General features: G+C 41.1%; 1 protein-coding gene across 14 annotated transcripts in view; it reads left to right on the top strand.

Moving 5' to 3' along the window:
• Window positions 1-13,560, top strand: part of ASPH (aspartate beta-hydroxylase) — a 120,742-nt gene extending 107,182 nt beyond the window's left edge. For all 14 annotated transcript variants that reach the window (XM_063326933.1, XM_063326939.1, XM_063326943.1 and 11 more), the window contains 2 exons: window positions 3,502-3,635; window positions 9,622-13,560. In XM_063326933.1, the coding sequence (XP_063183003.1) occupies window positions 3,502-3,635; window positions 9,622-9,772 (285 nt within the window). In that variant the 3' untranslated portion in view covers window positions 9,773-13,560. The remainder of the gene's footprint in view (window positions 1-3,501; window positions 3,636-9,621) is intronic.
• Window positions 13,561-13,843: the final 283 nt, after the last annotated feature.

Raw genomic sequence — 13,843 nt, 5'->3', positions numbered from 1 at the left:
TTTTACATCCAATATTAAGGGATGCCTAGGACAATTTTGGTCTTATGCTAGGTGTGCCTCAGATTCTTACTGGTAAATTAAATTTAAAATGTCACCTGATCTCTATTCACAAACTGAAGCACTTGGAAGCAACAGGAACAAACACAATCAGAAAATTAGGAATTCTGTGGTAGATAGACCATTTGGATGCTTTGGGCACCTCATGTATTGACAAAGAGAAAAGAAATTTAAAATCATCAAGTACCTGCTCAATGCTGCTGAGAGAGTGTGTAGAACAATAGCAAGTGATCATATTATTAAAAATTATATAATTCTTCTTAAAAATAGCAGTAAACTAAAAGCAGTAATTCTGGGCATTTCTTAACTCTTTGGAGTTACCACCATACTTACAACCATAGTATAACTCATTGTTAGTTCAGGACTATTTATGTATAGCGCATACGTATAATTCACAGACATATCTAGACTGATCTGCATGGACAGATAACATACACAACAGTAATCATTCCGCAATGCTGGCATATTAGCATTTAAAAAATTGTTTCTCTGGGGTATTGTTAGCTGTCCTGCATAGCCAGTTATTTGCATTGCATTAGGCTCTGACAAGGCAATCAAGTGTAGCAGAGGTGGTGGCTTGCAGCCTCTGTGTTCACCGTGGCCACTGGAGCTTACAGTTGCTGTCATAAGAAACTGCTGGTAAGCTGAAACCTCAGATGGTGGGAACAGCCAAGGCATTAGACACACACTCTTCTGCTGTTGTTTTTTTTTGTTACAGTTGGAGAGCAAACAATACCTTAAACCTAAAGATTTATCAAAGTTACCCTATCCCAGCCTAATGTGAAGATTCCTCAGTTGAAAAGATGCTTCTCACAACTGTCGTGCATTATTCGCGCTTCCTGTCCATTGCATTGCTGTAGCATCACAGAAGAGTTGAGGTGGGAAGGGACATCTGGAGATTACCTAGTCCAGCCCCTTGCTCAAGGCACGATGAACTAGAGCAGGTTGCTAGGGACTGTGTCCAGTCAGGTTTTGAATGCCTCTGGGGATGGAGACTCAACAGCCTCTCAGGGCTGTTCTAGTGTGCAGCAAAAAAGTTTTTTCCTATGTTTAAATGGAATTTCCAGTATTTCAAACTGTGTCCATTGCCTCTTTGCCTTTCACTGGATACCATTGAGAAGAACCTGCCTTCGTCTTCTTCACTCCTCCCATCAGGTATTTATATATGTTGATAAGATCCCCCTGAGCCTTCTTTTCTCCAGGCTGAGCAGTCCCAGCTCTCTCAGCTTCCCCTTGTTTGTCAGATGCTCCAATCCCTTGATCATCTTTATAGCCCTTCACTAGACTTGCTCCAGTATGTCCATGTCTTTCTCATAGAAGGTCGCACAAAACTGGACCCAGCACTCAAGAGGTCTCGCCAGCTCTGAGTAGAGGGGAAGGGTCATGTCCCTCAACCGGTTGCCAAAGCTCTCCCTAACACAGCCCAGGAGGCTGTTGGTCTTCTTTGCTGTAAGGGCACGTTGCTGGCTCATGTTCAAATTGTTGCCTATGAGGACCTCACAGTCTTTTTCTAGGAGGTTCCTTTCCAGACAGCTGTCCACCAGCTTGTATTGGTACCTGGGGTTATTCCGCCCTGGTGCAGAACTTCTCATTGTTGAACATCTTAAGATTCCTGTTTGCTCCTTTCTCCAGCCTACCAAGGTCCTTATGATGGCAGCAAAAAAAAAAAAGTAGTGTATCAGCTATTTCTCTCCAACTTTCTGCCACCTGCAAGCTTGCTGATGGGGATGCACTCTGTCCCGTCACCTGAGTCATTTGTGAATCTATTAAACAGTGTTGGACCCAGTATTGAGCCCTGGAGTACACCTCTGATGAGTGGCTTCCAGCTGGACTCTGTGCCTCTGATCACAACTCTTTGACCGTGGCTGAACTGCCAGTTTTCCATCCACCTCACTGTCAGCTTACCTTGTTTCTATTTCATCAGTTTGTCAATGAGGATGTTTATGGCAGATAGTGTTGAAAGTTTTACTAAAGTTGAGATAAACTCCCTTCATCCACCAAGCTAGACATCTCACCACAGAAAGCTGGTTAAGTACAATTTCCCCTTCATAAATCCATGCTGACTGCTCCCAATCACTTTCTATTCCTTCATGTGTTTGGAAATGGTGTCCGGGATTATTTGCTCCATCACCTTCCCAGGACTGAGGTGAGGCTGACTGGCCTATAGCCTATATATATATTTTGTCCTTAGATCCTCCTCCTTGCCCTTCTTCAAGATAGGAACAACAGTTGCTTTCTACCGGTCCTCAGGGACTTCTGCTGGTTGCCATGACCTTTCAAAGATTATTGAGTGTGGATTCACAACAGCATCCAGCTCTTTCAGCACTCATGAGCGGATCCCATCAAGACCCATGGACCAGTGTGTTGTCCCCTAACCTGATCCTTCTCCAGTGATGGTAAGTTGTCTTTGCTTCAGTTTTTTCCACTGGTCTTGTGTACTTGGGATTCCTGAAGGTCAGTCATACCAGTAAAGACTGAGGCAAAGACAGCATGTATTGACTAGCCTTTTCCACGTCCTTTGTTATCAGATCTCCTGCCACATTTATCAGCAGGCCCGCATTTTACCTAGATCTCCTTTTACTGCTGATGTACTTGTAGAAACATTTCTTGTTGCCCTTCATTTCCACCTCCAGATTCAACACCAGGAGAGCTTTGACTTTCCTAACCTCATCCCTGTGTGCTCAGAGAGTGTCTCTACAGTCTTCCTGGGTGACCTGACCCTGCTTCCAACTCTTATATGCTTCCTTTTTGTGTTTCAATTTGCCTGGGTCTCCATTATTCCTGCATGTGGGGATGAACCGTTCTTGAGCTTGGCCAAGGCGATCCTTGAAAATCAGCCAGCTGTCCTAGACCCCTCTTCTCTTCAGCACTTTATCTCATGGGATTTTTCCCCCGGCAGATCCCTGAATAAGCCAAAGTCTGCTCTCCTGAAGCTGTGGGTAGTAATCCTACTTTTTTGCCTTTCTCCCTCCTCTCACGATCCTGAGCTCCACCATCCCATGGTTGCTTCAGCCAAGGCTGACAGTGACTGTCACAAGCCAGTTGTCATCTGAAAGGGACCAGTCAGTGTGACTAACACAGGCCTTGGGTCTCCTGTGGTCCATCCCTTTAAATGATGAGTGTCTGTAAGTCTTTCCATAGGAAAGAAGGTATTTTTCTGATTGGAGATAATGATTTTCAGGTTGAAATATGAATACTGATTATTTTAATCAAAATTAAAGATATGCGCTTTTTACACATGCACACACACCTCACAAGACGTGTTTCTTGTAGTATTGAACGCCTTTGAGACATGAGAAATCACGATTGTTGCTGAGACTCTCACAAAAGGTGACATTGTACTTTTAGCCCATCATCAAGGATGAGACGTAATGAAGTCCTGAACTCCTAGCAGTATGGTTGTGAAGCTAAATGTGTTGAAGGCCGCCTTCTCTCTTCTTGCAGATCAAATATTCTATCATGCACCCGGGGACTCATGTCTGGCCCCACACAGGGCCCACCAATTGTCGGCTAAGGATGCATTTGGGCTTGGTTATACCTAAGGAAGGCTGCAGAATTCGGTGCGCCCAAGAAAACAGGTATGCTTTGAGTTTTTGGTATTTTTTTCCCACCTTCCTCAAGGCTGAAGGGAGGGGTAGGACTGCATGTAATAAAATGAAAAAGAAAAAAAGAAAAAAAAAAAGGAAAAAAAGGGTGTTTTACTGATCGTGAGGTATAATATATTTCATCAAACAGACAATTTACACCCTAACTCTTGGTACAAACATATAAATATCATTTGTCAAACAATGGCAGAAGAATCTTGGGAGACAAAGCTGCTGTTCTCTGCTGTAGCATGGAAATAACAGTGAGTCTAGTCCATGAAGTCTCTCTGTGTTTACTTTTATAATGCCAGTTCAATATACTTGCCAACAGGGTACCTCTATTTGTTTTGATTAATTTTTTTTTGCATAGAATTCTTGGCTTATTCAGCAAAAACTGAGACTAAGCTATACTTCTCTTTTCACCACCATTACAGAATACTCCTGTATTTCTGCAGAAGCTTCCTTCCTAGCTAGTATTATTTGTTATAATTCAGTTTAAAATATTCCTATTGAAGTTATTTTGAAGGTGAACACATCTGTGAAGTGCTTGGAGGAACAGGCTGCCCAGAGAGATGGTGGAGTCTCCTCCTCTGGAGACATTCAAAACCTGCCTGGACGCGTTCCTGTGCAACCTGCTCTGGGTGGCCCTGCTCTGGCAGGGGGGCTGGACTAGATGAACTCCAGAGGTCCCTTCCAATCCCTACCATTGTGTGATTCTATGATTCTATGAGTTCACAGGTAGAAAATTTCTCTAAAGTGCATTTTAAGTGAGAATTTTTACCCCTTAGGGAAAAATTATGCTGACTTGAAGACCAGTTTTGTCTCTGTGTGCTTGGTGCAAAAACCAAAATAAAATGCAATAGTTATACATTAACAATCAGGGCATATACTCCCCTAGGAAATAAGAGCAAATGTGATAGGGCTTTGCATGATATTATTAAACATAGATATGAAAATGTAGTATTAACTATATTGCTTTTTGCTTACAGACTTAATTTTCAGAATCTTCTGTGAAATTCTAATGATGCTTAATATCTATATGTATATTGTTGGAAGATTCTGTGTCTTGTCTGCAGCATCTGAGTGCTATAGTATCAATTTTGAATTCTTTTCATGGTATTAACGTACCTGTATCATTAATACATGGTATTAATGATACTGAGAAATGAAATGCTACTCTTGTCAGCATGACCGCAATATGTAGCAAAGATATTTTTCGGAACATTTGAAAATAACTGCAACAAGAAATGTTTATAATTTCTGAGGACAGAAGTATCGAACAGTTAATAATAAAAAATGTTGTCACTATAGACTCCTGCCAACATAGTCTGTTTAACAAGCTGTCACAGTCGGTGTTATAATCTACACTGCCTACATCTAGTTACTGATGGACGCTTGCTTCCAGCATTCCAATCCAATATCCAAAATAAGTTTAAGATAGATGTTTCGATGGAGGGAGAGTTAGCTAACAGGCTTACAGGACTAATATGGAGACATGGAGTCTTTTCAATTTAGGACAGTATTGTGAGTTCCGATTGGTGGTGACCGAATGGCATTGCCATTAGGTGAGTGTGTGAACGAAGTGGTGGTTTTGATTTGCTGCCAAGAGAGCAGGTGTCCACAGCTCACCACCCTGTATTACGGCTGGCACCCTGCTTTGCCTTAACCCAAACAGAAGATGGTGTGGAAAATGAACTTAACGACCTCCTCCTTGGTACAACACTCCCTCAAAATCAAAAGTGGAGAAACACCTGTTGCTGGAACGCTGCAGACCAAGCACTTCAGTGTCTGGACTCCTGAACATGGCTCAGTCTTATGCATGGGATTCGCTCATTAGAGATGTAAAACGTTCAAGAGCTGACTACAGCCTGTGCTGGAATGTGTTAACTTTAGTTGCTTTTGGCAAGAGCTCTACATTCAGAATCAGAGGCAGGATTTTCCCTGAAAGCATTGAAAGTGTGTCTACTGATGGCAATGGAAGGATTTTTTTCTTACATCTCTTCCCTCATGAAAGGGGAGGTGGGTGAACTACCGTGGAAGGGAACGGAACGGTGCCAGGAGGAAATCGTACCTTGGGCTTTTTCAGTTTCTCCCCTCCTAGTGGTTCAGAGCAGTGGCAAACTAGTGGTTTCAAATAAGAGAGACGGCTCTCAAATATGGGTAGCGTACCTTTATACAGGTACCTTCATACAGGGTCAGGCCTCTTCTGTCCCACTGCTGCGTGTATGAGCTAGAGAACAGAAATAATAATAATATTGTGCCCAGTTACCTCTGTGCCACCCGGTGGGTGGTGTCTCGGCCCATGGCAAGGGTTGGAACAAGACAATCTTTAAGGTCCCTTCCAACCCAAACCATTCTATGATTCTATGATGCAATTCATCCTTTGATGGACAGGAAACTCGGCTCTGTCTCCTACTGTGTTTTACTCTTTCACTTGCAGAAGTGTCTTTTTGCAGCTGCTAGGAGCCGGTACACCTCATTGGTATTCTGTGCAGCTATAGTCATTTTATGTCGTTGGGCTATTTTGAAGTCTGTAAAGTGTACGCTGTAAAGTGTAGGGTACAATGTTCAGAAATGGTAGGTAAGTAATATCTAGTTATCAAAATCGAACATCTCTGTCAGACAAGGTAATCATGTTTTGAAATGAAGGTGCAGAATTACAGCCTTATGAAGCAGCCAGTCCAAGATCTCACCTGTAACAGGTGACGCTAGAGCCCGGCAGGTGAGATGAAACTACCCCAAAGTGACTCAGGTTATCCTGAGTCACTCTGGTCCCGCTGTGAAGTGTTTCTCACACCACGAAGGCTTCTAGAAAATACTGATTTGCATGCTAATGGAGAGGTTTGTAATCTGTTCAAAGGGGGCTAATAGTTCTGTCAACTTTATGACTTTTGCTTTGTTGTGCAAAACAGTCCGTGCCATTATGATGGAAATGATAGATCCTGGGTTTTAACCTCTGAAGCTACTTCATCTGGGTGCTTGGAGTTTTTATTGTCCTTAACCGAGCTGCACTTTCAGGTTATTTAGGGCAGGATTTTTCAGGCTTGGTTTAATTAATAAATAAATAAAAATCAAGCCCTCAAAGCCCAACAACCCCCCCCCTCCCCAACCAACAAAAAAACCACACCAAAACAAAATGCCCCCCCAAACAAAACCAAAAACAAATCCCCAAAGCTCATACAGAACAAAAAAGAAACACCCCCCAAAAAAACCCCAAAGTCGGCTTGATTTTTACCATATTATAGCATTGCAACTGGTTGACTCCCATTGACTTGAATAATACCAATGTAACTTCAGTGCAGTAGCAGAGACTCTGTATGACATAAAACAATTTTGTTGTCAGATAGCTGATGTGGTAGCAGAAAAAACATATGATCATACATGAAACCTGCAAAAAGCTCATTATCTAGGCCTTCAAGGCTGATGTCTGTGTGTAAGACAGTGTTAATTTTTTACTGTTATGCTTTCTGGTTTATCTACTTCTGCTTAAAATATGATTAGATGATCATTTCAGTTGAAATGATCCAATTTCAATTTCTGTTTCTCTTCAGAACATTACAGCACAACCCCATAATTTTCATGGTTAATTTTTGCTTTTGTTGAATTAAAAATTGAAATAAAAATGACTTGGGAGTCTAAACCTCATTTTCACCCTGTTTTTGAAAAAAGAAAATTGTTTTCTGTGTGAATGAACACAGTTGAATGAGCTAAGCAATGCATTTCCATCTTTGATGGCAAGATCTTTTTTTCTTTACCATTACTACTGTTCACAGTTCCTAATTCCTTTTAAGGGCATCCATCCTCATGGGCTGCTTCAGCTCCTAAAAGTAACGTTAACAATTTTGATTATAAGGTCATTGTAGAGAGGCTTTAGGAGGCAATATTTGACCAATAGTGCCTCGACTGACTGTTATTCTGCCAGTCCCACCTGAAGGGATATAATGTAAGGGTATAATCAGGTCCGTGCTTTTGTCGTGCTGCAATGCAAAATAAATTTGCTTTGCCTCATGCATACAAAACAAAATAGACAAACCAGGTAAGACATAATCAGCTGCTGTGTCTAAATACATTAGGTGAGATTGAGATCTGAGAGGCAGCAACAGTTGACCAGCACGGTGACTTTTTGGACTGTTGTGACGTTATCACTTGTGGTCACTGATCAGTTGCCGATTTTTCACAGTATCAGGAATGCATTTAACCAGGCGTTAAACCTCTATTCAAAATCATGACTCCAGATCTCAGCAGGCTGGAGAAGTGTGCCAGCTGAAACTTCTTGAAGTTCAACAAAGCCCTACAACTGATAACAGATCAACACCTTGCAACAGTACAGGCTGCATGATGACTGGATAGAAAGCAGCTTTGAGGAAAAGAACCTAAGGGTCCTAGGGGATGAATTGAACATGAGCCATAATGTGCTCTTGTCTTGACAAAGGCTAAGCGCGTACTGGACTGTGTTATTAAGTGTGTAGGAGGCAGTTTGAGGGGAGCGATCTTTTCCCCTCTCTTCTGCACACAAGACATTGCCTCTGGAGTACTGTGTCCAGTTTGGGGCTCTTCAGTACAAGAAAAGTCATTGATAAATTAGAGTGGAGGATTAAAAAGATGATCAGGAGAGAGGAGCACGCAACAGGTGAGGAGAAGCTCACCTGTTTGGAGTCTGAAAAAGGGAAGGCTAAAGGGGATCCTAGTTACGATCTTCAACTACTAATGGGTGACTCTGCAGAAGACAGTGTCAGACTCTTCTGGCAGTTATAGAATGAGACGTAATGGACACAAGTGTCAGTAAAGGAAATTCCCTCTAGATAGAAAGAAAATGTCACAATGAGGTTGGTGAAACACAGGAAAAGATGGTAGAATGTCCATGGTTGCAGATATTCAAAAATCTACTAGTCAAAAACCCGAGATATCTCATCCAGCCTCAAAGTTGGATCTAACTTTGCAGTGAGCCATGCTCTGAGCAGAGGCTTGGGCCAGATGCCCTTCCAAGGTTTCTTCTGACCTAAATCGTACTGTGATTCTTCATAAAATTGATAGACACACTGATTCTTCTGACAATTAATCTCTTCCTTCCACACTGCCTCTTGGCATTGCTTTTAAATCTAGTAATTTTCTTAATTTTTCAAATGATGGAGGTGCTCAAAACCAAGCCAGTTGGAATAAATCGTGTGCGTCCCTTTTTGTGCCTAACAAAGGCACAGATCTTGGAGAAGTACCACTGTTAAAACTTGGCTCTGCCACGCTGTAATAAACACTCACACAGGGTACTTTCGTCCATTCAGTGATCTGCTCTGCCTCTACTTGGCAAGCAGAAAGGCTTTAAGTTGTGTGGTCTCATCCTTCCGGTTCAGCTTTAATGGTATAGTTAAGCCAGTGTACACTGTGGCATTGCAGCCTTCCTCTGAAGGAAAATCTTTAGACTCCGTGCTTTGGATGGATTTATGGGACAAGACAATTATAAGCGTGATCCGGGCCTGATTCTCTTGTTCTGATTTTTAGAAAAAGCAGATTGATTTAATGTTTTGTTGATTTAATGTTTCGTTTTCAAACCATATGACCATATTACTGGTCATTCCCTCAGTTTCTGTCACTCATTGTGTATGTATCTGACTAGAAAAGCAGAAAAGTTGATTACTGAACCAGTATCATACATGCTCCCTGCTTATTGGACTCAACTCATTAAAAATATATAAATAATAAATTATAAATGTCTGACTGTGTATGTGGGCGTGACTATGCAGAGTGAAGGAAACAATCCCTCAGTAATATGAAGATCCATTGGACTGGTTTTTCTGTAGTTTATTTCAATTATAACTCTGTTACTCCAATCTCTTTGTATTAGGTAGCAAAATCCTGACTGTGAAAAATATACTGTTTAAATCATTCTTGTATGTCAAAGAGCATCTTCAGAGCTGATGTATAGCTTGCCTGCTCCACGGCGCTTCATATACTACACTAACGCCTGTTCTTTTTTGTGTTGCAGAACCTGGGAAGAAGGGAAAGTTCTTATTTTTGATGACTCTTTCGAACACGAAGTATGGCAGGATGCTGGAAGTTACCGCCTGATATTCATTGTGGATGTGTGGCACCCTGAGTTATCAGCACAACAGAGACGCACCCTTCCTGCTATTTAAGGGGTTCCTTCTGATGTGCGGAGCAGAGGAGCTTTAACTCCTTTGGAGTATGCCAATAGGATTAATTTATCCAGCATACAAAGAATACTAGTATTATAAGGGTTAGAAGAGATAAAGGCGGCATTCTACAATCACAAAGGACTTGATTTAAAAAAAGGAAAAGAAGAATTAAAAAAAAAAAAAAAAGCCATATTTTGTTTCACACTGACACAGCACTGATATGTATTGTTTTTCCGGCTGCAAGTTTGAAAATACAAACGTTGTCAGCCGAAGAGCAATAGGTCTGGATTTTCACACTGAGGAATGTGCAGTTGTTTTTGCCACGTCTATATTATGCGTACAAAACCAGCCAGTCAGTCACCTGCCCAGCCATGTTCAGGCACAAGATTTACAATTCCATGTCCAGGAAATACTTCCCAGGTTGTTATCTGGGAAGCAACATGTAAGATATTTATAAACATATGCACACAGCCAACTTTGAAAATCGGTATGCAGTTGTAATGTTAGCTGCTTTAGGCATAGAACATGTCCCTATATTATCAACTGTAGATAATGTGAATGGGTTACGTGTGTTTTGTATTTTTTCTACCTGAGTAACTGTATTTTTCTAGCATAGTTATGAACAAATCTTCTTTAATCAACCACTATTTTTTAAAAACAATGTATATGTAAGTGCATCTCTAGCTATCGGCAGAAAGAAAACACTATATATGAACAGATTTCATTTTTGCCAGCTGTGGCCTTCTCTTGCCTTCCTGGAAACGCAAACAGAAACTTGCATAATCAGCTGCTTAGCGAAGCTTTGTTCTTCTAAAACAAAATAGTTCTCTTAGTTAGCAGGCAACCTTCAGTTTGATAATGTGATTTTGGAAGAAGCTGAGCAAACGTGACATCTGTAGGCTCAGAGCTTAAAGTGCTTGACAGTTCTTAGGATTATGTAGTGAACTACTGTTTCTCCTATCATTACAAAAGCTTGTGTTGTGATATCCGTTTTCTACTCAGCAAGAGTCTGGGGCACCCCCTTCCAGGGGCTCCTTCTAGGCTGCCCTTGGGTGGTCATTCAGCAGAAAAAAAAAAGAATTTCTTGTGCTTTGGGTAGAAGGGCAAGGTCTAACTTGGTGTCCTGCCAGAATGCAGAGCAGACAAAGAGCTTCATGTTATTAACTTGTATTAACTTCTGCTGCCAGCATCCTACGGAGTGCTAGAATGATCCTTTAATTGAACTAATGGCATTTTCCTTGTCCTGAAACGTACGACACAATGCTGAAGTAGTCTTATCTGAGTACTGTTTACAGTACGCTCTGTATTTGCCATACAGAATCTATTTTCAAGAAAGCAAGCTGTTTGGATGTTTAAGCAGTTGGCTGGTCTTTTGGGTCGGTGTTGTTTAATGGGAGGTGGAGGGTGCAGGACCCCCGGCTGTTAACTTCTCAGAGCGCTAACAGGAAAGAGGGACCTGAGGTTGCACTGATGATGGTTATGGCTGGCTGTCACCTACTCACCTGCAAAACCACCTGGGTGTGGATGGGTGTGATAGGATGCTCAGGGCTTGTCAAGAGCAGTGGCATCGTTACCAAGGGTTGTGAGAGACAAACACTAAGCAAGGAGACGCTGAGGTCACTTAGTCTCCACAGCTTCAGCTTTGTTGTCCAAAAGACACTGAACAATCATCTTATTTGTTTAATGCTCGGTGGTTTTGTACTGCAGAGACCACATCATGGTACCCAAGTATTGTGACCAGAATGCCACGTCTGCTGAAGCAAAATACAGATAAGAGCTTTGTGTTCCCATAAACTGAATGCTTTTCAGATTTTGTATTTTACTAGGTAATTAAATCTTGTAATGCCATGTAACACGTGGTGATTGCACCATAAATTAGCGTTACCAGTTTCTGGAGGTGTGCACTTTAATTTCCTTTGTGACTATTAAACTGATAAAGCCTCTCTGATCAAGAGTCAGTTTTAGGCAGCTATGATAATTAGGCTTTAATTTGTTGTCCATATCAAAAATAACACTGGGACAACACACAATATACAAGAAAGTAACAGTTCTCAGTTAATCATCATGAAAACTGAAAAGATTTATAAGTTTCATGCTTAAAAAAATACAAAAATACTTGTGGAGATCTTTAGGAGAATCATGTGCAAAACTGGAAATAGGTACTCGTTATTGGGGGGATCATAATAAAAAAGGTATTTTAAATCTGTTAGTTTTTTAGTCAGAAGCTGTACTTTGTACCTCAGTAAAGCGATCAAGCAATACAAAAATAGAAACTATTTTGTAATTCTCTAAAATAAAGACATAGCTTGTAAAGAAAGAATCAAGAACCGTTTAAACCAAAATTTGTGGTTTAGGAATATTTTTATTAATGTTGCATTTTAGTTTCTGTAGCTCAGAGTAAATATGAAAGGAGTGGTAAAAGCTTTGGAGCTGCATTTATAAAAATCCATGCCGTCCGTCAGATCTTTTTTATTGTTCCTTTGAAGTCTCACACTTTTTCTGATTGCAATTGGCAAATAGATAAAATTGGCAAATAGATACAAAGTAATCTACCCAAGATGTGCGTGTGCCAGAGCAGCACTGTTTATTAAATTGTCTAGTGACATATTGGCCATTTAAAATCTCAAGTGCCTTGAATATGACAAGGTGTATTATCAACAGCTCCTGTAACACTGAAGTGAATGTACTCTATGCCCACCTGTCAAGGAGCTGAGAGCATATCTTTTTGTTAGCTACAGTTATTGGATTAGCTAATTTACGTGGGGAGCAAACTACAGAAATTTATGCAGTGAATAAGTGGCATATTACTTTAAGTATTCCTGTTTGCCAACCGGTATTTCGTCTTGAAAAAGCTTTTCAACAATGGAAATGCCAATGGAAGAAGTGAATGGAAATGTTTTTAAATGGAGAACCATGTCAATTTAATAATTTTTTTTTTCCTTTAGATTTATTTACAGAGGGAAATGACAGAGAAGGGCAATATAGTCTCCCATTTGTAAGGCAGTATGTACTCATCACGATGCTAGGAGGTGGATTCCTCCCTGCCTGTAGTTACCTTGCTTGTAAGCACAGAGTCTGTACAAGATCCTACAGTTAAATACAGGCCTCAATACAGTTATATACAAGGCATCGTATGTATTTATTCATGTCACAGCTAAAGAAAATAAGTAATTCTAATCCTCTGCGAGGTTTAATCCTCAAGGACTAGACTTCAGTGATATTTGCACTTCTTGGGCAGAACAAGTCCCACTTGAACGAACAGTGATTGTAACAGGTCATCACAAAGATTCGGTGGCAGTGGAGGTGAGAGTACTGACAGAGAGAAATCATAAACCAAAGTATTTCTTCATTAATGCTGCGGTATAACAGCCAATGTCTGTCTTTTTTTATCTGTTTGGTTTTTTACGTTCTGCTTTAAGCAAGTTCTCTGTGACAAATCCAAATGCCTGTGAGTCTTCGTGAGCCCAGGGAAGGGAAGGGAGCCGTGTCCTGTTGCCAGGAGTTCTCTGTAATAGGTGGTAATGGCAGGGCAGGGGGAATGGAAGAAATCCCAAAGATACATGGGCTTAGTAGTCTTATTTGTTTAATGTTCCTGTAAGCTTCTGCTGCTTTTTCTGACTCCTGTATTGCCTTGCTGGGACCGTCCGCTGCCTTAAGATAGGCCTCGCTCTCTGTCATGGAGGCCAGGCTTTGTATCAATGACGTGCTGCTGCAGAAGGTGGTTAGTCTGAAGGAGGCTATTTTGTACAAGTACTAGCGGGTAAATCCCAAGTGTGTTGATAGGATCTGGCAGGATGTCCTTTCTGCCCTATGCAGGCATAAAATGTTGTAGATAAAGGTAGTGTTTTGTGAATCCATCTGTCTGGGCTGGCCGTGTCCGGCTGAACTATATCATCACTTCAGTCTATCACTTTTGAATTCAGTGGATGTTCCAGAGGCACGTTAAAAACTCTTGTGCCCGTTATCATCTCATTTTATAGATATGGTTTACACTGCTACCTTTGATATGTTGTTGCCAACCGCTTGTTCTAGCAAATTGTCAATGTATGGCAGTTTAATTGAAGACTAAAG

Source organism: Chroicocephalus ridibundus, chromosome 2 (assembly GCF_963924245.1).
Source record: "Chroicocephalus ridibundus chromosome 2, bChrRid1.1, whole genome shotgun sequence".
Lineage (NCBI taxonomy): Eukaryota > Metazoa > Chordata > Aves > Charadriiformes > Laridae > Chroicocephalus > Chroicocephalus ridibundus.
This window is presented reverse-complemented; position numbering and strand designations above follow the sequence as displayed.